Here is a 26,847-nt window from a genome sequence, read left to right on the forward strand (position 1 = left end):
AAACGAGACGAATTGAATGAAGGACACCAGTAGAAACCAAATATGGCAAGCTGCACGAGGATTGTAAAAGGTCAGTTCCACAAACTGTTTTTTTTTGTTGTTGTCTGTTCTCACGCAATTTAACTATTACAATAAAATATCGACATATATCAGAACTTGCCAATACATTGCCGGCTTAGTTCAGCTTAGCTGCCGACTCGGGCCAGTAGCTAATTAGCGAGGTTAGATTTTTAGCAAGTTCTAGTGTCTTAGCAACTATCGCCAGTATATGACTGACTAACCAGTTGTGTTGTTTTTACGCTTAAATCGCGTCCATAAATTTACCACTGTGCGCTAACTCATTTTCTAGTGTGGTTAACTGACCTGCCCAGCAGTGTCTATGCTGGTGGGCGTGATGACACAATCAATGTCTGACATTGTATCTACGAGTACGACTTGTTTGAATACGATTCCTGTACCTTTTTTTTCCGTCACCTAACGTTACTATGCAAACCTTTTGGATATGTGGATTTCATGTTTCTAAGTTAGCTAAACTTCACAGATTGTCGGGTGAAATGCGTCTATACTTTAAACAATCAATCAGCAATCAAGGCTGTATCACAACCGGCCGTGATTTGGGGTCTCATAGGGCGGCGGCGTCCTGGTTTGGCCAGTGTATGTCGTAAAGATGGTGATAACTGACCTGATATCTCCAGCTGACTGACTGACCAGGGAAGGTAACTGACCTGATATCTCCAGCTGACTGACTGAGTAGAGAAGGTAACTGACCTGATATCTCCAACTGACCAGGGAAGGTAACTGACCTGATATCTCCAACTGACCAGGGAAGGTAACTGACCTGATATCTCCAACTGACCAGGGAAGGTAACTGACCTGATATCTCCAGCTGACTGACTGACCAGGGAAGGTAACTGACCTGATATCTCCAACTGACTAGGGAAGGTAACTGACCTGATATCTCCAGCTGACCAGGGAAGGTAACTGACCTGATATCTCCAACTGACCAGGGAAGGTAACTGACCTGATATCTCCAGCTGACTAGGGAAGGTAACTGACCTGATATCTCCAGCTGACTAGGGAAGGTAACTGACCTGATATCTCCAGCTGACTGACTGACCAGGGAAGGTAACTGACCTGATATCTCCAGCTGACTAGGGAAGGTAACTGACCTGATATCTCCAGCTGACTAGAGAAGGTAACTGACCTGATATCTCCAGCTGACTAGAGAAGGTAACTGACCTGATATCTCCAGCTGACTGACTGACTAGGGAAGGTAACTGACCTGATATCTCCAACTGACTGACTGACTAGGGAAGGTAACTGACCTGATATCTCCAGCTGACTGACTGACCAGGGAAGGTAACTGACCTGATATCTCCAACTGACCAGGGAAGGTAACTGACCTGATATCTCCAGCTGACCAGGGAAGGTAACTGACCTGATATCTCCAACTGACCAGGGAAGGTAACTGACCTGATATCTCCAGCTGACTAGGGAAGGTAACTGACCTGATATCTCTGATATCTCAGCTGACTAGGGAAGGTAACTGACCTGATATCTCCAGCTGACTGACTGACCAGGGAAGGTAACTGACCTGATATCTCCAGCTGACTAGGGAAGGTAACTGACCTGATATCTCCAGCTGACTAGAGAAGGTAACTGACCTGATATCTCCAGCTGACTAGGGAAGGTAACTGACCTGATATCTCCAGCTGACCAGGGAAGGTAACTGACCTGATATCTCCAACTGACTAGGGAAGGTAACTGACCTGATATCTCCAGCTGACTGACTGACCAGGGAAGGTAACTGACCTGATATCTCCAGCTGACTGACTGACCAGGGAAGGTAACTGACCTGATATCTCCAGCTGACTGACTGACCAGGGAAGGTAACTGACCTGATATCTCCAGCTGACTGACTGACCAGGGAAGGTAACTGACCTGATATCTCCAGCTGACTGACTGACTAGGGAAGGTAACTGACCTGATATCTCCAGCTGACTGACTGACTAGGGAAGGTAACTGACCTGATATCTCCAGCTGACCAGGGAAGGTAACTGACCTGATATCTCCAGCTGACTGACTGACCAAGGAAGGTAACTGACCTGATATCTCCAGCTGACCAGGGAAGGTAACTGACTTGACATCTCCAGCTGACCAGCGAAGGTAACTGACCTGACATCTCCAGCTGACCAGCGAAGGTAACTGACCTGACATCTCCAGCTGACTGACTGACCAGGGAAGGTAACTGACCTGACATCTCCAGCTGACCAGCGAAGGTAACTGACCTGACATCTCCAGCTGACTGACTGACCAGGGAAGGTAACTGACCTGACATCTCCAGCTGACCAGCGAAGGTAACTGACCTGACATCTCCAGCTGACTAGGGAAGGTAACTGACCTGATATCTCCAGCTGACTAGGGAAGGTAACTGACCTGATATCTCCAGCTGACCAGGGAAGGTAACTGACCTGACATCTCCAGCTGACCAGGGAAGGTAACTGACCTGATATCTCCAGCTGACTAGAGAAGGTAACTGACCTGATATCTCCAGCTGACTAGAGAAGGTAACTGACCTGATATCTCCAGCTGACTAGGGAAGGTAATTGACCTGATATCTCCAGCTGACTGACTGACCAGGGAAGGTAACTGACCTGATATCTCCAGCTGACTAGAGAAGGTAACTGACCTGATATCTCCAGCTAACCAGGGAAGGTAACTGACCTGATATCTCCAGCTGACCAGGGAAGGTAACTGACCTGATATCTCCAGCTGACCAGGGAAGGTAACTGACCTGATATCTCCAGCTGACTAGGGAAGGTAACTGACCTGATATCTCCAACTGACTAGGGAAGGTAACTGACCTGATATCTCCAGCTGACTAGGGAAGGTAACTGACCTGATATCTCCAGCTGACCAGGGAAGGTAACTGACCTGATATCTCCAGCTGACCAGGGAAGGTAACTGACCTGATATCTCCAGCTGACTAGGAAGGTAACTGACCTGATATCTCCAGCTGACCAGGGAAGGTAACTGACCTGATATCTCCAGCTGACTAGGGAAGGTAACTGACCTGATATCTCCAGCTGACTAGGGAAGGTAACTGACCTGATATCTCCAGCTGACTAGAGAAGGTAACTGACCTGATATCTCCAGCTGACTAGAGAAGGTAACTGACCTGATATCTCCAGCTGACTAGAGAAGGTAACTGACCTGATATCTCCAGCTGACTAGGGAAGGTAACTGACCTGATATCTCCAGCTGACCAGGGAAGGTAACTGACCTGATATCTCCAGCTGACTAGGGAAGGTAACTGACCTGATATCTCCAGCTGACTAGGGAAGGTAACTGACCTGATATCTCCAGCTGACTAGGGAAGGTAACTGACCTGATATCTCCAGCTGACCAGGGAAGGTAACTGACCTGATATCTCCAGCTGACCAGGGAAGGTAACTGACCTGATATCTCCAGCTGACTAGGGAAGGTAACTGACCTGATATCTCCAGCTGACCAGGGAAGGTAACTGACCTGATATCTCCAGCTGACTAGAGAAGGTAACTGACCTGATATCTCCAGCTGACTAGGGAAGGTAACTGACCTGATATCTCCAGCTGACCAGGGAAGGTAACTGACCTGATATCTCCAACTGACCAGGGAAGGTAACTGACCTGATATCTCCAGCTGACTGACTGACCAGGGAAGGTAACTGACCTGATATCTCCAGCTGACTGACTGACCAGGGAAGGTAACTGACCTGATATCTCCAGCTGACCAGGGAAGGTAACTGACCTGACATCTCCAGCTGACTGACTGACCAGGGAAGGTAACTGACCTGACATCTCCAGCTGACTGACTGACCAGGGAAGGTAACTGACCTGATATCTCCAGCTCACCAGGGAAGGTAACTGACCTGATATCTCCAGCTGACTAGGGAAGGTAACTGACCTGATATCTCCAGCTGACTAGAGAAGGTAACTGACCTGATATCTCCAGCTGACTAGGGAAGGTAACTGACCTGATATCTCCAGCTGACCAGGGAAGGTAACTGACCTGATATCTCCAGCTGACTAGGGAATGTAACTGACCTGATATCTCCAGCTGACTAGGGAAGGTAACTGACCTGATATCTCCAGCTGACTGCTGACCAGGGAAGGTAACTGACCTGATATCTCCAGCTGACTAGAGAAGGTAACTGACCTGATATCTCCAGCTGACTAGAGAAGGTAACTGACCTGATATCTCCAGCTGACTAGAGAAGGTAACTGACCTGATATCTCCAGCTGACTAGAGAAGGTAACTGACCTGATATCTCCAGCTGACTAGGGAAGGTAACTGACCTGATATCTCCAGCTGACCAGGGAAGGTAACTGACCTGATATCTCCAGCTGACTAGGGAAGGTAACTGACCTGATATCTCCAGCTGACTAGGGAAGGTAACTGACCTGATATCTCCAGCTCGGGGCAGTGTGACTTTTTTTCTGTTGGAAAAGTATTCAGACCCCTTGACTTTTTCCACATTTTGTTACTTTACATCCTTATTCTAAAATTGGTGAGGAAACATTTTTTATTTAATCAATCTACACACTATACCCCATAATGACAAAGGGAAAACAGGTTTTTAGAAAATGTTGCACATTTATAAAAAAAAAACTAAAAAAACAGATACCTTATTTACATAATTATTCAGACCCTACTATGAGACTTGAAATTGAGCTCAGGTGCATCCTGCTTCCATTGATCATCCTTGAGACATTTCTATAACTTGATTGTAGCCCAGCTGTGCTAAATTCAATTCATTGGACATGACTTTGAAAGGTATACAGCTGTCTATTTAAGGTCCCACAGTTGACAGTAGAGGTCGACCGATTAATTGGAATGGCCGATTTCAAGTTTTCATAACAATCAGTAATCGGTATTTTTGGACACCGATTTGGCCTTTTTTTTTTTTTTTACACCTTTATTTAACTAGGCAAGTCAGTTAAGAACAAATTCTTATTTTCAATGACGGCCTAGGAACAGTGGGTTAACTGCCTGTTCAGGGGCAGAACGACAGATTTTTACCTTGTCAGCTCGGGGATTCAATCTTGCAGCCTTACGGTTAACGAGTCCAACGCTCTAACCACCTGCCTCTCATTGCACATTCCATGAGGAGCCTGTCTGTTATGCAAATGCAAAGAAGCCAAGGTAAGTTGCTAGCTAGCATTAAACTTATCTTATAAAAAACAATCAATCAATCATAATCACTAGTTAACTACACATGGTTGATGATATTACTAGTTAATCTAGTGTGTCCTGCGTTGCATATAATCGATGTGCATTCGCGGAAAAAGGACTGTCGTTGCTCCAACGTGTACCTAACCATAAATATCAATGCCTTTCTTAAAATCAATACACAAGTATGCATATTTAGTTAATATTGCCTGCTAACATGAATTTCTTTTAACTAGGGAATTTGTGTCACTTCTCTTGCAACAGAGTCAGGGTATATGCAGCAGTTTGGGCCGCCTGGCTCGTTGCGAACTGTGTGAAGACTATTTCTTCCTAACAAAGACAGCCAACTTCGCCAAACGGGATGATTTAACAAAAACGCATTTGCGAAAAAAACACAATCGTTGCACGACTGTACCTAACCATAAACATCAATGCCTTTCTTAAAATCACTACACAGAAGTATATATTTTTAAACCTGCGTATTTAGCAAAAATAAATCCAGGTTAGCAGGCAATATTAACCAGGTGAAATTGTGTCACTTCTCTTGCCTTCATTGCAGGCAGAGTCGGGGTATATGCAACAGTTTGGGCCGCCTGGCTCATTGCGAACTAATTTGCCAGAATTTTACGTAATTATGACAACATTGAAAGTTGTACAATGTAACAGGAATATTTAGACTTAGGGATGCCACCCGTTAGATAAAATACGGAACGGTTCCGTATTTCACAGAAAGAATAAACTTTTTTTGTTTTCGAGATGATAGTTTCCGGATTCTACCATATTAATGACCTAAGGCTGGTATTTCTGTGTTATGTTATAATTAAGTCTATGATTTGATAGAGTGGTAGGCACCAGCAGGCTCGTAAGCATTCATTCAAACAGCACTTTTGCGTTTTGCCAGCAGCTCTTCGTTGTGCGTCAAGCATTGCGCTGTTTATGACTTCAAGCCTATCAACTCCCGAGATTAGGCTGGTGTAACTGATGTGAAATGGCTAGCTAGTTAGCGGGGTGCGCGCTAATAGGGTTTCAAACGGCACTCACTCTGAGACTTGGAGTAGTTGTTCCCCTTGCTCTGCATGTGTAACGCTACTTCGAGGGTGGCTGTTGTCGATGTGTTCCTAGTTCGAGCCCAGGTAGGAGCGAGGAGAGGGACGGAAGCTATACTGTTACACTGGCAATACTTAATACTTAAGAACATCCAATAGTCAAATATGAATATATGAAATACAGATCGGATAGAGAGAAATAGTCCTATAATTCCTATAATAACTACAACCTAAAACCTCTTACCTGGGAATATTGAAGACTCATGTTAAACGGAACCATCAGCGTTCATATGTTCTCATGTTCTGAGCAAGGAACTGAAACGTTAGCTTTCTTACATGGCACATATTGCACTTTTACTTTCTTCGTTAACACTTGGTTTTTGCATTATTTAAACCAAATTGAACATGTTTCATTATTTATTTGAGGCTAAATACATTTTTATTGATGTATTATATTAAGTTAAAATAAGTGTTCATTCAGTATTGTAATTGTCACTATTTCAAATAGATAAATAAAAAACAAATGATTAATCGATATCGGCTTTTTTTGGTACTCCAATACTCGGGATCGGCGTTGAAAAACCATAATCGGTCGACATCTAGTTGACAGTGCATGTTAGATCAAAAACCAAGTCATGAGGTCGAAGGAATTGTCCGTAGAGGTCCGAGAGAGAATTTCTGCAACATCGAAAGCCCCCAAGAACACCGTGGCCTCCATCATTCTTAATGGAAGAAGTTTGGAACCACCAAAACTCTTCCTAGAGCTGGCCGCCTGGCCAAACTGAGCAATCGGGGGAGAATTGCCTTGGTCAGGGAGGTGAACAAGAACCCGATGGTCACTCTGACAGAGCTCCAGAGTTCCTCTGTGGAGATGGGATAATCTTCCAAAAGGACAAAAGGCACCTAAAGGACTTTGACAAACAAGAATCTCTGGTCTGATGAAACCAAGATTGAACTCTTTTGCCCGAATGCGTCACATCTGGAGGACACCTGACGCCGTCCCTACTGTGAAGCATGGTGGTGGCAGCATCATCATGCTGTGGGGATGTTTTTCAGCCGCGGGGACTGTGAGACTAGTCAGGATCGAGGGAAAGATGAACGGAGAAACTACAGAGAGAGCACACAGCCAAGACAACGCAGGAGTGGCTTCGGGACAAGTCTCAATGTCCTTGAGTGGCCCAGCCAGAACCCGGACTTTAACCCGATTGAACTTCCTTGGAGAGATCTGAAAATAGCTGTGCAGCGACGCTCCCCATCCATCCTGACAGAGCTTGAGAGGATCTGCAGAGAAGAATGGGAGAAACTCCCCAAATACAGGTGTGCCAAGCTTCTAACATCCAAGAAGACTTGATGCTGTAATCGCAGCTTGAACAAATTACTGAATTAAGTACTTATGTAAATGTCTGAGTACTTATGTAAATGTCTGAGTACTTATGTAAATGTTGTATTTCAGTTTAGTATTTTTAATTCATTTGCAAAAATGTCTAAACCTGTTTTTGCTTTGTCATTATGGGGTATTGTATGTAGATTGAGAGTTAAAACGATTTGATCAACTTTAGAATGAGTCTGTAACGTAACAAAATGTGGAGAAAGTACAGGGGTCTGAATACTTTCCCAATGCACTGTATGAACCTTTGACAGCACCTCCTTCAAACCATAAGAGGTGCTGTCAAAGAGGTGCTGGGGGGCGGCAGTGTAGCCTAGTGGTTAGAGCATTGGACTGGTAAGGCTGCAAGTTCATATCCCGAGCTGACAAGGTACAAATCTGTCGTTCTGCCCCTGAACAGGCAGCTAACCCACTGTTCCTAGGACGTCATTGAAAATAAGAATTTGTTTTTAACTGACTTGCCTGGTAAAATAAATAAAAAATAGTTGTAACAAAGGAACTACCATGATTGATTGAACACTCCAATTTATTTTTTTATTTTACATCTAGCCTACAGTAACAAACAAATTAAAACGCTATTGTCATTATTTAAAAATATATTTGTTTGTTTTCTAGTGTTAATCTAAGACCTTAAACACAACCAAATTATAATTTTCTTTTGCGATAACATATGACATGTATGAATTCCACTGTTAGAATGATTGCTCATTAGCATGAAGGGGGATTGTAATAACAAATATAATTCAGAAAACATTGATGATTTTTAAAATAAAATAAAGGTAAAATAAAAAAGTTATTGACTTGAAATGGATTTACCCTCAAATGGAAGTCACACAGTGAAATACTACTAGAGTAAAAGTATTTGGTTTTAAATGTCCTTTAAGTATCAAAAGTATAAGTAATTTTAAATTCCTTATTTTATTAGCGGATAGCCAGGGGCATACTTAAACATTTACAACAAATGATTTGTGTTTAGTGAATACGCCAGATCAGAGGCAGTAGATGACATGGGATGTTCTCTGTTTAGTGAGTCCTCCAGATCAGAGGCAGTAGGGACGACCAGGGATGTTCTCTGTTTAGTGAGTCCTCCAGATCAGAGGCTAGTAGGGATGACCAGGGATGTTCTCTTGATAAGTGTGTGAATTGGACCATTTTCTTGTCCTTCGTCTAAGCATTCGAAATGTAACAAGTACTTTTGGCAGTCAGGGAAAATGTATGGAGTGAAAAGTACATTATTTGCTTCAGGAATATGGTGATGTAAAAGTTGTCAAATATTAACGGGGAAGTACAGATACTACCTGAAGATGGAATCCACAGTCTATGAAAAATGGCGCCACTGGCTGCCCCACCACCGTTGTTATTGTTTGTGTTGCCGAGCAACAAAGGAAGGGCCCGCAGCATGGTGGTGGGGGGGACATTGCTGTACATATTTTGCTCTTTTTATCGTGCATGCTTAGATGTCTGAGGGAGAAATAAAACTGTTTGTTGTTTGCGTTAACTCCTTTGTTGTAATATCGTACATTTTAATGTGGTTGAGTCACCATTTAAGGATTCCAGCTTGAAGTGGTTCTTCAAAGTATTTTAACTTAGTTACTTTACACCTCTGGGAAATGAAATTTAGTGGTGATGACCAAGCTGACCTGCTTTGTGGTTGGTTTTCTCTTAGTTTTAGCAGGAGGCCAAAGACATCTCCTGGTGGCTGGTGGTCCAACTTATATGAGTGTTTCTCCAGTTACACTCAGACATCTTCCTGTTAGGACCTATGCTGCCGCGAAGTAAGTCATTACACACACACACACACACACCACACACCACACACACACCACACACACACACCACACACACCACACACACCACACACACCACACACCACACAGACACCACACAGACACCACACACACACCACACCACACACACACACACACACCACACACACACACACCACACACACACCACACACCACACACACACACCACACACACACACACACACACACTGAAAGTTCTCCGTTCACACACACACACACACACCGGAAGTTCTCCGTTCACACACACACACACACACCGGAAGTTCTCCGTTCACACACACACACCGAAAGTTCTCCGTTCACACACACACACCGAATGTTCTCCGTTCACACACACACACACACACCGAAAGTTCTCCGTTCACACACACACTCACACATCGGAAGTTCTCCGTTCACACACACACCGAAAGTTCTCCGTTCACAGAGTCAGATGAAACATAAAACGTGTTGTTTGTTGAATGAGCATTTACACATAGGCAGGCATGCATTTATCTTAGACATTATTATTCCCCATCAGACAAAAATAATCACAAACATATTTCATCTCTACAGGGAGTCCATTGAGATGAAACATCTATTTTAAACAAGAGCGCCCTTTATACAGTCGTGTACAACATTTTTGAGAATGACACAAATATTTATTTCCACAAAGTTTGCTGCTTCAGTGTCTTTATATATTTTTGTCAGATGTTACTATGGGAATACTGAAGTATAATTAATTAATAAGCATTTCATAAGTGTCAAAGGATTTTATTGACAATTACATGAAGTTGATGCAAAGAGTCAATATTTGCAGTGTTGACCCTTCTTTTTCAAGACCTCTGCAATCCACCCTGTTATGCAACCCCACACATGAATGGTCTCGGGATGCTTTACTGTTGGCATGACACAGGACTGATGGTAGCGCTCACCTTGTCTTCTCCGGACAAGCTTTTTTCCGGGTGTCCCAAACAATCGGAAATGGGATTCATCAGAGAAAATGACTTCACCCCAGTCCTCAGCAGTCCAGTCCCTGTACATTTAGCAGAATATCTGTCTGTCCCTGATGTTTCTCCTGGAGAGAAGTGGCTTCTTTGCTGCCCTTCTTGACACCAGGCCATCCTCCAAAAGTCTTCTCCTCACTGTGCGTGCAGATGCACTCACACCTGCCTGCTGCCATTCCTGAGCAAGCTCTGTACTGGTGGTGCCCCGATCCCGCAGCTGAATCAACTTTAGGAGACGGTCCTGGCGCTTGCTGGACTTTCTTGGGCTCCCTGAAGCCCTTCTTCACAACAATTGAACCGCTCTCCTTGAAGTTCTTGATGATCCGTTAAATGGTTCATTTAGGTGCAATCCTACTGGCAGCAATATCCTTGCTTGTGAAGCCCTTTTTGTGCAAAGCAATGATGACGGCACGTGTTTCCTTGCAGGTAACCATGATTGACAGAGGAAGAACAATGATTCAAAGCACCACCCTCCTTTTGAAGCTTCCAGTCTGTTATTCGAACTCAATCAGCATGACAGAGTGATCTCCAGCCTTGTCCTCGTCAACACTCACACCTGTGTTAACGAGAGAATCACTGGCATGATGTCAGCTGGTCCCTTTGTGGCAGGACTGAAATGTAGTGGGAATGTTTTTGGGGGATTCAATTCATTTGCATGGAAAAGAGGGACTTTGCAATTATTTGCAATTCATCTGATCACTCTTCATAACATTCTGGACTATATGCAAATTGCCATTATACAAACTGAGGCAGCAGACTCTGTGACAATGTATATTTGTGTCATTCTCAAAACTTTTGGCCACGACTGTACATTACAATTCAAACAGATTAATAAAATGTGTATAAAACATTATAATTCATCACACAATATACCAAAATTAACATATTTAATAAAAACATATTTTTCTCTCTACAGGACATTTAAAAAAGACAAAAAAGATGAAAAAGAGAAAGAAGAGAAGAGAGAGCTGAAGCCTATAGACAACACAGGTCGTCACAAACCGTACGGGCTGACGGCGTGGGCGCCGGTGGATGACGTGTACGTGACCAGGTTCTACCCCAAGCCGGTGTACGAGACAGCGGTGGCCGTGGACATGCTGAAGAGTTTCCAGATGCTGGACTATACAACTACGGACCAGCCTGTTTATATCAACCTCAAGTTGGACATGAAGCTGGAGAAAAAGGTACGGACGAGCAAAATATAACAGATTAACAAAAAAACAAAAACATTTTTAGTTCTTCTCTTCGGAGAGAGAAAAAGAAATGCTGTCACTACCTCGCTTTTTTAAGTAACTGTTCATGAACAGTGTAGCAGATCAAGACTGAAGATGTCAAGATATTCATCAACCCGTGGTAGGATACTGGTGAAGTTTGCTTCAAAAATAAAAGCAAACTTTTATTGTCCTAACAAGGGGTGTTGAATATCTTCAGGGAATTCCTCTCCCTTGTTTCGTCTTCTGAATGTGTAGAACTACACTCTCCAGTCCAGCTGTGGTTATGGCAGAGCGGATGCCTGCAGGGAACGATGAAACCGGATTCATATAGAGAGAGTTTGGCCAATGCTGTGTCTGTCTGAACGTTCAGAGAGCACCTCTTGTAGAAATTTAGGGATATGGAGTCAAAGCCCTGGTGTTGATCCTGTAGAAATGGAGGGATATGGAGTCAAAGCCCTGGTGTTGATCCTGTAGAAATGGAGGGTTATGGAGTCAAAGCCCTGGTGTTGATCCTGTAGAAATGGAGGGTTATGGAGTCAAAGCCCTGGTGTTGATCCTGTAGAAATGGAGGGTTATGGAGTCAAAGCCCTGGTGTTGATCCTGTAGAAATGCTGAGGGTTATGGAGTCAAAGCCCAGGTATTGATCCTGTAGAAATGGAGGGTTATGGAGTCAAAGCCCTGGTGTTGATCCTGTAGAAATGCTGAGGGTTATGGAGTCAAAGCCCTGGTGTTGATCCTGTAGAAATGCTGAGGGTTATGGAGTCAAAGCCCTGGTGTTGATCCTGTAGAAATGGAGGGTTATGGAGTCAAAGCCCTGGTGTTGATCCTGTAGAAATGCTGAGGGTTATGGAGTCAAAGCCCTGGTGTTGATCCTGTAGAAATGGAGGGTTATGGAGTCAAAGCCCAGGTATTGATCCTGTAGAAATGGAGGGTTATGGAGTCAAAGCCCTGGTGTTGATCCTGTAGAAATGGAGGGTTATGGAGTCAAAGCCCTGGTGTTGATCCTGTAGAAATTCTGAGGGTTATGGAGTCAAAGCCCTGGTGTTGATCCTGTAGAAATGCTGAGGGTTATGGAGTCAAAGCCCTGGTGTTGATCCTGTAGAAATGCTGAGGGTTGTGGAGTCAAAGCCCTGGTGTTGATCCTGTAGAAATGCTGAGGGTTGTGGAGTCAAAGCCCTGGTGTTGATCCTGTAGAAATGCTGAGGGTTGTGGAGTCAAAGCCCAGGTATTGATCCTGTAGAAATGGAGGGTTATGGAGTCAAAGCCCTGGTCTTGATCCTGTAGAAATGGAGGGTTATGGAGTCAAAGCCCTGGTGTTGATCCTGTAGAAATGGAGGGTTATGGAGTCAAAGCCCTGGTGTAAATCCTGTAGAAATGCTGAGGGTTATGGAGTCAAAGCCCTGGTGTTGATCCTGTAGAAATGGAGGGTTATGGAGTCAAAGCCCTGGTGTTGATCCTGTAGAAATGCTGAGGGTTATGGAGTCAAAGCCCTGGTGTTGATCCTGTAGAAATGGAGGGTTATGGAGTCAAAGCCCAGGTATTGATCCTGTAGAAATGGAGGGTTATGGAGTCAAAGCCCTGGTGTTGATCCTGTAGAAATGGAGGGTTATGGAGTCAAAGCCCTGGTGTTGATCCTGTAGAAATGGAGGGTTATGGAGTCAAAGCCCAGGTATTGATCCTGTAGAAATGCTGAGGGTTATGGAGTCAAAGCCCTGGTGTTGATCCTGTAGAAATGCTGAGGGTTATGGAGTCAAAGCCCTGGTGTTGATCCTGTAGAAATGGAGGGTTATGGAGTCAAAGCCCTGGTGTTGATCCTGTAGAAATGGAGGGTTATGGAGTCAAAGCCCAGGTATTGATCCTGTAGAAATGGAGGGTTATGGAGTCAAAGCCCTGGTGTTGATCCTGTAGAAATGGAGGGTTATGGAGTCAAAGCCCTGGTGTTGATCCTGTAGAAATTCTGAGGGTTATGGAGTCAAAGCCCTGGTGTTGATCCTGTAGAAATGCTGAGGGTTATGGAGTCAAAGCCCTGGTGTTGATCCTGTAGAAATGCTGAGGGTTGTGGAGTCAAAGCCCTGGTGTTGATCCTGTAGAAATGCTGAGGGTTGTGGAGTCAAAGCCCAGGTATTGATCCTGTAGAAATGCTGAGGGTTATGGAGTCAAAGCCCTGGTGTTGATCCTGTAGAAATGCTGAGGGTTATGGAGTCAAAGCCCTGGTGTTGATCCTGTAGAAATGGAGGGTTATGGAGTCAAAGCCCTGGTGTTGATCCTGTAGAAATGGAGGGTTATGGAGTCAAAGCCCAGGTATTGATCCTGTAGAAATGGAGGGTTATGGAGTCAAAGCCCAGGTATTGATCCTGTAGAAATGGAGGGTTATGGAGTCAAAGCCCTGGTGTTGATCCTGTAGAAATGCTGAGGGTTATGGAGTCAAAGCCCAGGTATTGATCCTGTAGAGATGGAGGGTTATGGAGTCAAAGCCCAGGTATTGCTCCTGTAGAAATGGAGGGTTATGGAGTCAAAGCCCTGGTGTTGATCCTGTAGAAATGGAGGGTTATGGAGTCAAAGCCCTGGTGTTGATCCTGTAGAAATGCTGAGGGTTATGGAGTCAAAGCCCTGGTGTTGATCCTGTAGAAATGGAGGGTTATGGAGTCAAAGCCCTGGTGTTGATCCTGTAGAAATGGAGGGTTGTGGAGTCAAAGCCCAGGTATTGATCCTGTAGAAATGCTGAGGGTTATGGAGTCAAAGCCCTGGTGTTGATCCTGTAGAAATGGAGGGTTATGGAGTCAAAGCCCTGGTGTTGATCCTGTAGAAATGGAGGGTTATGGAGTCAAAGCCCAGGTATTGATCCTGTATAAATGGAGGGTTATGGAGTCAAAGCCCCGGTGTTGATCCTGTAGAAATGGAGGGTTATGGAGTCAAAGCCCTGGTGTTGATCCTGTAGAAATGCTGAGGGAGACATGAAGATGGCCGTACATGCAAGAGTGAACAAAATCTCCTCCCAGTCGACTGATAGTCACAAGAAACGCCTACATGAAGTGATTTCTGCCAAATGAGGCAACACAAGCTATTGAAGTGGGCTGTACTCATTTTTTTCTGCACAAGGACATTTCATTTCTGTAGAATTGTGTTAAATAAATGGTTGCAAATATAATTTGAGTGTTATTTGTTGTATTAGGGTACCTTTATCTGTCAGTGGTGAAATGAAGATTACATATCCTAATATCCAAAATGTGTATTTTAATTTTTTACACAACTTTTCAGGGGGTGTACGTACCTCCTCACAGTACTGTATCATTAATACAAAAGTAAAAAAATGTGTGTAACAATCATAGATTGAAATACAGAATACATTCAGAGCACCCAAAACTAAGATAAAAACATTTTAACAGGGAGGAAAGATTTTCATAGTTGATTTAAAGAAGAGGTTGTGTTGTCTCAAATGCCACCCTGTTCCCTATATAGTGCACTACTTTAGACCAGAGCCCTATGGCACCCTGTGCACTACTTTCACCAGGGCCCTATGGCACCCTGTTCCCTATATAGTGCACTACTTTTACCAGGGCCCTAAAGACTCTGTTCAAAAGTAGTGCACTGTGTACTGGCTGGTGTGCCGTTTGGGAAGTACACTTTGTGTTGTCATGGTGACCTATGTCATGGAAGTCTAGGAAGGTAAATATTGTTTAGTCAAATCCAGACTTCTTCATCTGTTATGCGCATATTGTTTTTTTTTTATGTAGACTGAGTTCACAGCAGAACAAAGACGTACAGTATTACCTGTTTGGTTTGAAGCAGAACAAAGACGTACAGTATTACCTGTTTGGTTTGAAGCAGGACAAAGACGTACAGTATTACCTGTTTGGTTTGAAGCAGAACAAAGACGTTTGGTTTGACAGTATTACCTGTTTGGTTTGAAGCAGAACAAAGACGTACAGTATTACCTGTTTGGTTTGAAGCAGAACAAAGACGTACAGTATTACCTGTTTGGTTTGAAGCAGAACAAAGACGTATTACAGTATTACCTGTTTGGTTAGAAGCAGAACAAAGACGTACAGTATTACCTGTTTGGTTTGAAGCAGAACAAAGACGTACAGTATTACCTGTTTGGTTTGAAGCAGAACAAAGACGTACAGTATTACCTGTTTGGTTTGAAGCAGAACAAAGACGTACAGTATTACCTGTTTGGTTTGAAGCAGAACAAAGACGTACAGTATTACCTGCTTGGTTTGAAGCAGGACAAAGACGTACAGTATTACCTGTTTGGTTTGAATCTTCTCTTCCAGAAAAAAGTGGATCCCTTTGTCAGCACGGTTCATTTGCCTCATCCGTTCAAGACAGAAGTCAACAAAGTTGCGGTTTTCACAGAGGTAGATAATTTGACTATCAACACCTGTTTGTACTTGATCATCTCTCTTTCATCCTAACGAAATACATATTCAATTGATAAATCTACTGGGTCTTCCTTGACGGACATTGCTGAGTTCCTCCTAAGTCATTAAAAAAAAAAAACATATTTTAATCCTTCATTCTATTGAAATGATTTTCGTTGAGTTGGAGGTGGTGTGTGAAAAAACACGATCGTGTATGACAACTAGCATGTGGCTCCTCTGTGTGCCACAGTAAGAAAGTATCGCGAGCAACATCAAGGTCGTGGGTTCAATTCCCGCATTGCGCAAACAAAACATGTATGCAGTCACTGTACTGTAAGCTCCTGCTAAATGACATATTACAGCTCTATAATATATTATACAGAGGGTGAATATCTGCTAAATTACTTATTACATCTCTATAGTTTATTATACAGAGGGTGAATATCTGCTAAATTACATATTACATCTCTATAATTTATTATACTCGGCAAGGGGTGAATATCTGCTAAATTACATATTATATCTCTATAATTTATTATACTCGGCAGGGGGTGAATATCTGCTAAATTACATATTACATTTCTTTAATTCATTATACAGGGGGTGAATTCTTAGTTAAAATAAACACACTTACCGTAACGTTCCGTGACACTTGCATTTCACGGTACCGTTTACAGCAGCTGTATCCTGCGCACATCACGAATCAACTGTGATTGGGAGTTACCTTCATAGACACCCCTCCCCCCCCCATGCCAGGATAGGTCCCATGCAGTGTGCTCATACGATATTACTGTGTAAATAAATCACCGTGTCTATTATGTCTATTTCTGTACAGAATCCTGATCAAGTTAAAGTAGCCCAGGAGAACGGAGCTGCGTTTGTGGGAGGGGCCGAACTTGTGCAGAAAGTGAGTTTCACAAGTCTCTCTGTGTCTCTCTGTGTCTCTGTCTGTCTCTCTGTGTCTCTGTCTCTCTCTCTGTCTGTCTCTGTCTCTGTGTGTCTCCCTCTCTCTCTGCCCCCCTCCCCCGACCCCCTACACACACAGTACTTTTAGTTAATGCCTCAACCCGTTGTCCTTAATGATTGTAGATCTTAGATGATGAAGTGGATGCAGATTTCTACGTAGCGGTCCCAGACATGATCTCCAAACTCCTGCCGCTGAAGAACAAACTGCGCAAGAAGTTCCCGAAGAACAAGAGAGGTAGGTCCCAGACATGATCTCCAAACTCCTGCCTCTGAAGAACAAGAGAGGTAGGTCCCAGACATGATCTCCAAACTCCTGCCTCTGAATAACAAGAGAGGTAGGTCCCAGACATGATCTCCAAACTCCTGCCTCTGAATAACAAGAGAGGTAGGTCCCAGACATGATCTCCAAACTCCTGCCGCTGAAGAACAAGAGAGGTAGGTCCCAGACATGATCTCCAAACTCCTGCCGCTGAAGAACAAGAGGTAGGTCCCACTCCAGTAACCAACCAATCAATCAAATTGTATTTGCGTATATAGTCCTCTTTACGAATGTCCTTTACAGAAACCCGCCTTAAATCCCCCAAAGAGCAATCAGAAGCACAGTGACAAAGCAATTCCCTGGAAGAAAGAAACGTAGAGGAAATATTAGCAAAAATCCATACTGTAACAAATTGCCGGAAACGATGCGATTCAATGAAGCATTTTAGTTTCTAACATTCATTTGTACCACAGTTATTTTATTATTCTATGAACCACTGCTAGTTTGATGGTTGTAGCCATCCTTAAATATCACTCATGTTAGCAAAAATGTATTTAATTCGAAACGTCGCATTTCTCTAGAATAGGCTAACGTACTTATCGTAATGAACACTGTCAACAAAATGCCTGCGGGTAAGTGGTCGATATTTTTTGTTTTTAAGCCCCCCCAGCTTTACTTGAGAGGAACCAGGCTCAGAGAGGGAGAAGTTAGGAGTACATGACAACCATATTTTTCACTCTTTCTCTCTGTCTGTCTGTCTCTGTGTCTGTCTCTGTCTGTCTCTCTGTCTCTCTCACTGTTTAAGGGTCGGTTGGAGTCAACATTCCCAAGATGCTGGAGTTGTTCAAGACTGGCCATGAGTATGCAGTGGAGAAGGACGCTGTCATCACGAGAGTAGGAACGGTAAGTCAGAAGGAACGCTGTCATCACGAGAGTAGGAACGGTAAGTCAGAAGGAACGCTGTCATCACGAGAGTAGGAACGGTAAGTCAGAAGGAACGCTGTCATCACGAGAGTAGGAACGGTAAGTCAGAAGGAACGCTGTCATCACGAGAGTAGGAACGGTAAGTCTGAAGGAACGCTGTCATCACTAGGGTAGGAACGCTAAGTCTGAAGGAACGCTGTCATCACTAAGGTAGGAACGGTAAGTCAGAAGGAACGCTGTCATCACTAGGGTAGGAACGCTAAGTCTGAAGGAACGCTGTCATCACTAGGGTAGGAACGCTAAGTCTGAAGGAACGCTGTCATCACTAGGGTAGGAACGCTAAGTCTGAAGGAACGCTGTCATCACTAAGGTAGGAACGGTAAGTCAGAAGGAACGCTGTCATCACTAGGGTAGGAACGGTAAGTCAGAAGGAACGCTGTCATCACTAGGGTAGGAACGGTAACTCTGAAGGCGTTGGGAGCAGTGTTGCCAACTCCTCAGTAAGAAAAGTAGCTATTGGCGCAAAAGAAAGGAAATTCACATGAGCACCACAATGCCTGCTCTACCAAGGTGTCCCAGTACACAGCGTTGACCTACTACCGTAGCTATGTTGGTCTATTGTAATTCCAACAATGGGTTTCTTAGGATTCAAACCTTCTCAAACAGCCTCACTCATAGAGGAGGTGCTTCCAACAGAATTCTCTTCAGAGGAATAGTGGACTTTACGGTGTCCTGCTATTCAAATTGTGTATATGGATATATTTTAAAGTACCAGACAAAAGTTTGGACACCGACTCATTCAAGTTTTATTTGATTTTTTACTATTGTAGAATAACAACACATGGAATCATGTGGTCAAACAAATTAAAAATATATTTTAGTTTCTTCAAAGGAGCCACCCCTTTTCTGGTTACTACATGATTCCATGTGTGTTATTTCATAGTTTTGATATCTTCACTATTATTCTATAATGTAGAAAATAGTAGAAAAAACTAAAAACCCTGGATTGAGTACGTGTGTCCAAACTTTGACTGTGTGTGTGTGTGTGTGTGTGTGTGTGTACATATCTCAGTGGGCTGTATGTGTTTTTGGATATAGACCTGTTGTAAATGTGTATTACAGTAGTGTCACCATCTTTTATTGCAAAAGTAAATACAAATACAAACGACTTTTTGCTCCATATCCCTCTGACAGAGGTAATGAACTGCCTATTGATCAGCACAGCAATTAATACAACAGGACCATGTTTGCAAAATAAGTGTTTCTGAGCTTATGTCAGTATTATATAGGTAAGCTGGCAGTTACAGGAATGAAGACAGGCTCTTTATATATATATATATCTGACTGACTGTGTCCAACACACTGTTATGTTGACAAAAATGTTTGTTTATTATAACAATTTAAAATACATCTCAATGACGTATTTATAAAATAAAGGTTTAAGGAAGTAAAGGCTGGTACCAGAACCACCACTAGAAAACGACTCACTCAGTCAAAGAAGTAAAGGCTGGTACCAGAACCACTACTAGAAAACGACTCACTCAGTCAAAGTAGTAAAGGCTGGTACCAGAACCACCACTAGAAAACGACTCACTCAGTCAAAGAAGTAAAGGCTGGTACCAGAACCACTACTAGAAAACGACTCACTCAGTCAAAGTAGTAAAGGCTGGTACCAGAACCACCACTAGAAAACGACTCACTCAGTCAAAGAAGTAAAGGCTGGTACCAGAACCACTACTAGAAAACGGCTCACTCAGTCAAAGAAGTAAAGGCTGGTACCAGAACCACCACTAGAAAACGACTCACTCAGTCAAAGAAGTAAAGGCTGGTACCAGAACCACCACTAGAAAACGACTCACTCAGTCAAAGAAGTAAAGGCTTGGTACCAGAACCACCACTAGAAAACGACTCACTCAGTCAAAGAAGTAAAGGCTGGTACCAGAACCACCACTAGAAAACGACTCACTCGGTCAAAGAAGTAAAGGCTGGTACCAGAACCACCACTAGAAAACGACTCACTCGGTCAAAGAAGTAAAGGCTTGGTACCAGAACCACCACTAGAAAACGACTCACTCAGTCAAAGAAGTAAAGGCTGGTACCAGAACCACCACTAGAAAACGACTCACTCGGTCAAAGAAGTAAAGGCTGGTACCAGAACCACCACTAGAAAACGGCTCAGTCAGTCAGTATAAAAACAAAGCTAGCTTGTGTAGTATGGTTGTTATTTTAAAGCTTGAAATGGTAGAGGATGTTTTCGTGCAGGGTTGGCTAACTTTGATTGGGTTAAAGGGCCATTAAAGAAATCCGAACTCGTGAGGGGCCGCAGTGGCTCCTGGGTAAAAGAGTTACACGCAGTCAGAGCCAGTCCATCCCTGTCTTTTTTTAAATTAATTTTTTACCTTTATTTTACTAGGCAAGTCAGTTAAGAACAAATTCTTATTTACAATGACGGCCTAGGAACAGTGGGTTTAACTGCCTGTTCAGGTGCAGAACGACACCTGAACAGCTTGTCAGCTCGGGGGTTTGAACTTGCAACCTTTCGGTTACTAGTCCAACACTCTAACCACTAGGCTACCCTGATAGTGTGAAGAATCCACTGGTTTACCTTCTATTCAGGACTAATCACATTATCTTGCTAATGGCAAATGGATACGATGCTACTCGTGGCAATGTCATTTCGCTGAGTCTACTTTTTAACAGAAACAAATCAAAACTGCTTAACATTTTTCCTCCCCACAGCTGGACATGCCCAAGGAACAGCTTATAGCCAACATGCAGACTGTCGTCGAGGATGTCTGCTCCCACCGACCGGCTAGCTTCGGTATGTACCTACCATGATGATGATGAATTCATTTGATTTGACAAACATCAAATCAAAGTTTATTTGTCACGTGCCCCCGAATACAACCGGTGTAGACCTTACAGTGAAATACTTACTGATAGGCTCTGACCAATAGTGCAAAAATATGTATTAGGTGAACAATGGGTAGGTATAGAAATAAAAACAACCGGTCTGAACCTATGGAATTGGCTCAAATTTCATTCATATGATTAAAATCCTATATGCCAATCCTTCATCCTCCTATATGTCAATAATTCAACAGGCAATAACTGCTCTCCAATCCCTCAGCCACAGTTCTAACAGGCAATGATCTGCTCCGTTCAGCATCACTAGAAGCAGCAGACAAGGCGATCCGATTTCTCCTCTGCTATTTATAAAATCCAGTGAACTCCTTTCCCAGGTAATTCGTGAATCGACAAAAACACCAATTTCCCTAAAATCTGCTAATCACGTCATCTCGTCATACATAGAGAAAAATATTGTCTATCTCAATCGCTCCCAAACGCATTGAAGATCATAGATAAATGCAGCTAAATCTCAAGTTATAAAATGAACCATCCTAAATTGGTTTATACATGATTCTCCCTTTCCCTGGCTGAGTATATAGAGAAATATGGTGTCTCCTATTGCCCTGAAAGAGGTGGTCTCCACTGATATATCCCTTAAACAATGTAATATGGTGTCTACTATTGACCAGGAAGAGGTGGTCTCCACTGATATATCCCTTAAACAATGTAATATGGTGTCTACTATTGACCAGGAAGAGGTGGTCTCCACTGATATATCCCTTAAACAATGTAATATGGTGTCTCCTATTGCCCTGAAAGAGGTGGTCTCCACTGATATATCCCTTAAACAATGTAATATGGTGTCTACTATTGACCAGGAAGAGGTGGTCTCCACTGATATATCCCTTAAACAATGTAATATGGTGTCTACTATTGACCAGGAAGAGGTGGTCTCCACTGATATATCCCTTAAACAATGTAATATGGTGTCTCCTATTGCCCTGGAAGAGGTGGTCTCCACTGATTTTTATCCATGATGTAAATCCCTACTTAGAACCCAGAAGACTAGAACAGCTGTCTATAGGTACATCTACATGGAATTCCATGTAGAAAGGTGGTGATTGACTGCTGTCCTGGCGTCGTGAGGGAGTTTGTACATCTACATGGAATTCCTTACTTAGAACCCAGAAGACTAGAACAGCTGTCTATAGGTACATCTACATGGAATTCCTTACTTAGAACCCAGAAGACTAGAACAGCTGTCTATAGGTACATCTACATGGAATTCCTTACTTAGAACCCAGAAGACTAGAACAGCTGTCTATAGGTACATCTACATGGAATTCCTTACTTAGATCCCAGAAGACTAGAACAGATGTCTATAGGTACATCTACATGGAATTCCCTACTTAGAACCCAGAAGACTAGAACAGCTGTCTATAGGTACATCTACATGGAATTCCCTACTTAGAACCCAGAAGACTAGAACAGCTGTCTATAGGTACATCTACATGGAATTCCTTACTTAGATCCCAGAAGACTGGAACAGCTGTCTATAGGTACATCTACATGGAATTCCCTACTTAGAACCCAGAAGACTAGAACAGCTGTCTATAGGTACATCTACATGGAATTCCCTACTTAGATCCCAGAAGACTGGAACAGCTGTCTATAGGTACATCTACATGGAATTCCCTACTTAGAACCCAGAAGACTAGAACAGCTGTCTATAGGTACATCTACATGGAATTCCCTACTTAGATCCCAGAAGACTAGAACAGCTGTCTATAGGTACATCTACATGGAATTCCCTACTTAGAACCCAGAAGACTAGAACAGCTGTCTATAGGTACATCTACATGGAATTCCTTACTTAGATCCCAGAAGACTAGAACAGCTGTCTATAGGTACATCTACATGGAATTCCTTACTTAGAACCCAGAAGACTAGAACAGCTGTCTATAGGTACATCTACATGGAATTCCCTACTTAGAACCCAGAAGACTAGAACAGCTGTCTATAGGTACATCTACATGGAATTCCTTACTTAGATCCCAGAAGACTGGAACAGCTGTCTATAGGTACATCTACATGGAATTCCCTACTTAGAACCCAGAAGACTAGAACAGCTGTCTATAGGTACATCTACATGGAATTCCCTACTTAGATCCCAGAAGACTAGAACAGCTGTCTATAGGTACATCTACATGGAATTCCCTACTTAGAACCCAGAAGACTAGAACAGCTGTCTATAGGTACATCTACATGGAATTCCTTACTTAGATCCCAGAAGACTAGAACAGCTGTCTATAGGTACATCTACATGGAATTCCCTACTTAGAACCCAGAAGACTAGAACAGCTGTCTATAGGTACATCTACATGGAATTCCCTACTTAGAACCCAGAAGACTAGAACAGCTGTCTATAGGTACATCTACATGGAATTCCCTACTTAGAACCCAGAAGACTAGAACAGCTGTCTATAGGTACATCTACATGGAATTCCCTACTTAGATCCCAGAAGACTAGAACAGCTGTCTATAGGTACATCTACATGGAATTCCTTACTTAGAACCCAGAAGACTAGAACAGCTGTCTATAGGTACATCTACATGGAATTCCCTACTTAGATCCCAGAAGACTGGAACAGCTGTCTATAGGTACATCTACATGGAATTCCTAACTTAGATCCCAGAAGACTAGAACAGCTGTCTATAGGTACATCTACATGGAATTCCTTACTTAGATCCCAGAAGACTAGAACAGCTGTCTATAGGTACATCTACATGGAATTCCCTACTTAGATCCCAGAAGACTAGAACAGCTGTCTATAGGTACATCTACATGGAATTACTTACTTAGAACCCAGAAGACTAGAACAGCTGTCTATAGGTACATCTACATGGAATTCCCTACTTAGATCCCAGAAGACTAGAACAGCTGTCTATAGGTACATCTACATGGAATTCCTTACTTAGTATTTTTATTATAATGAAATGAAGGAACATTTTTAAGCGTGGTTAGAGGGACAGGACAGGAGAGGGGGAGGATCCCCCTCTGCTCCGGGGCGTATGTGGATCAGGGACGGCAGCACTACCAATAGACTAGACCTAGGCACCGTGCCAAGCTGTATCTGACACCCCTTCTCTCTTCTCTTCGTCTCCGTAGGACATTTCATAGAGCGAGCGATCGTCAGTAGTCAGACAAGTGAAGCATTGCTCTTTAAGAGTGAAGAACTCGTACAGAAAACCCCAGCGAATAAGGATGCTTGAAGTGTTCCTTGTGATTTGATGTGTTTTACTGACTGTGTATATTGTGTTGAATAAAATATGATGATTATTATGGTTTACTGACTGTCTTGTGGACATTTCACTTTAAATCTTAAATTAAAAAATTTAAATCAATTTTTTTTTTTTTTAATCACTCTGGATAATATGTTCCCTGGTATGGAATGTGATCTTGTGAGTAAAGGATTGTCGATGGAGACTACTGGATAAGAGCTTCTGCTCAATAACTAACATTATAAATGTAATTGCTATTAATAGAATATTGTTTCGGCCAGGGAATGAGACTCTGACTGAATTCAGTTCCTCTTTTGCAACACCAGATGGCAGTATCATCATGTATTAACAGGACAACGATTATTATGGTCTGTTCAAGTCTGAGCCTCACTTAAATATCAGCTGTCCTTGATGTGATCGGTCCAACAAGGTGAATGAATAAATAAACACGTGGATTTTAGACAGTAGTTCAGATCACTTTTAGGGTGATGCATTTGGATAGACAGTAGTTTAGATCACTTTTAGGGTGATGCATTTGGATAGACAGTAGTTCAGATCACATTTAGGGTGATGCATTTGGATAGACAGTAGTTCAGATCACATTTAGGGTGATGCATTTGGATAGACAGTAGTTTAGATCACTTTTAGGGTGATGCATTTGGATAGACAGTAGTTTAGATCACTTTTAGGGTGATGCATTTGGATAGCCAGTAGTTCAGATCACATTTAGGGTGATGCATTTGGATAGAAAACCAATCCCAATCTAAATGGCTTCGTTTAATAGCATTTTCCGTTCCAGATAGCCATAGCCACGGGAAAGATGTTTGGGGTGCCCTACTACAGATGGCTATATCGGTCCTCTAATCCAGAACTATTAAAGGCCCAGTGAAAATAATCATATTTATAAAAAAATAAAAAAACTACTCTGATTGTTTCAGTTCCCCTTCCCGCAGCGATGCACATAGCCAACTTTCACTTGGAGAGAACGCTGAGGATCTCACGCATGCATGGGGCAGAGGTGGCAAATGTTGTTTTCAAATGGAAAAGTCCAGGAGTCATTTGGATTTATTTTCTTGGCTTCAAATGGCTGGGGACAAAAAAAGCGTTTTGCCGTTGATTGAATATTAGGTTGCTCCACGTCACCGCGCTCTCTGAATAGACTGAGATTGACCACAGTGGTCATTTAATCCAGGAGCCAATATTATTTATGCCTAATGTATAAACACTATAATACAATAGCTACAATACAGCTATTCCCAAAGGAGTGTTGATGTCTTTTTACACCATTGCTCCTAATAGAACTCAACATATTAACTCAAATCTTTAGCCACTTAAATAATGTAAAAAATCGATGTAATAAATGTAGCACTAGCCACTTTAAACAATGCCACTTTATATAATGTTTACATACCCTACATTACTCATCTCATAGGTATATACTGTACTCTATACCATCTACTGCATCTTGCATATGCAGTTCGGCCATCGGTCATTCATATATTTTTATATACATATTCTTATTCATTCCTTTACACTTGTGTGTATAAGGAGTGAAATTGTTAGGTTAGATTACTTGTTAGATATTACTGCATGGTCGGAACTAGAAGCACAAGCATTTCGCTACACTCGCATTAACATCTGCTAACCATGTGTACGTGACTAATAAAATGTGATTTAATTTAATTTTAACTCGTAATAACATTATGGTAGTAGCATATCATATCGGGTCCGTTCAAGCATGACGTTATAGGAATGAGAGATATGTAAACTAGCTGTCGTTTTCAAATGGGGGCATATGCATCGCCCTATCTTGTATTCACTGTGAGCAGACGGCACATCATACGTTTCTATCCCTACTGCGTTTAATCCTCCCGGTGGAGTGAGTCAGTTTGGAGAGAGGAGCGGCTGTATACAAGTAACTTTACAGCGTCGGCCCGCTTCTTGCGCAGCGGAGGTCACTGGATAAGTATATGGTTTCCAGAGGGATTTTCGCCCCGGTCGTCATGGTGTACCGCTTTTAAATCTACGGTCGATGACACCTGCGTTTTTTTTGTCTTGAAGTTTCGCCGAACGCGAACAGTTGGGTCGGCATTCCCTTTTCTCCAGAGTCCAGACCCGCACCGTTTTTCAGAGAGGGAGAGACGGTCCCCGTTTGTCCTACCCGCTGTCATTACGCGTAGCTCAACATGCGAACTATTCTCTAGCCAGGTCAAACATACACTTCCTACTTTTCCCGGTGTTGTTGTTTATCTGGAACTTCGGGGAACCAATAATTATATTTGCGAATCGGTGTGATTTGAACTAGAAAGATACTGCGTTCAGCACCGTTGGATTTAATGTATTGTATGCATGCGGTGAACATGAGTTTAGGATGGATCTTCGTAGCCGCTTTGGCTGGAATTCTCACCGCTACTCCAGGAATACAAGGTGGGTATTTTGGCTCTTAAGGCAAGCGAATTAACAATATATTAATTGATTATGGAAATAACATATCTAGTATGTCTACAAAAAAGGTTATAGGCTGTGAGTCTATTCTTTATAATTTAGTTGA

The 26,847-nt window shown here is 42.7% G+C and overlaps 2 protein-coding genes across 2 annotated transcripts in view; both read left to right on the forward strand.

The window, feature by feature from the left end:
• Positions 1–24,364, forward strand: mrpl1 (mitochondrial ribosomal protein L1). Its single transcript, XM_064931805.1, has 9 exons — positions 1–70; positions 9,311–9,419; positions 11,354–11,621; positions 15,929–16,012; positions 16,851–16,922; positions 17,105–17,216; positions 18,046–18,143; positions 20,904–20,985; positions 24,184–24,364. Exons 1-9 carry the CDS (start codon positions 43–45, stop codon positions 24,285–24,287), a joined length of 957 nt encoding a protein of 318 aa, XP_064787877.1. The 5' UTR covers positions 1–42; the 3' UTR covers positions 24,288–24,364.
• A 1,816-nt stretch (positions 24,365–26,180) lies between these two features.
• Positions 26,181–26,847, forward strand: part of LOC135510729 (extracellular matrix organizing protein FRAS1-like) — a 408,168-nt gene continuing 407,501 nt past the window's right edge. Inside the window, 1 exon segment of the mRNA XM_064931929.1 lies at positions 26,181–26,723. Within this exon segment, the coding sequence (XP_064788001.1) occupies positions 26,633–26,723 (91 nt within the window). The 5' untranslated portion in view covers positions 26,181–26,632.

This window comes from Oncorhynchus masou, chromosome 1 (genome assembly GCF_036934945.1).
Source record: "Oncorhynchus masou masou isolate Uvic2021 chromosome 1, UVic_Omas_1.1, whole genome shotgun sequence".
NCBI lineage: Eukaryota > Metazoa > Chordata > Actinopteri > Salmoniformes > Salmonidae > Oncorhynchus > Oncorhynchus masou.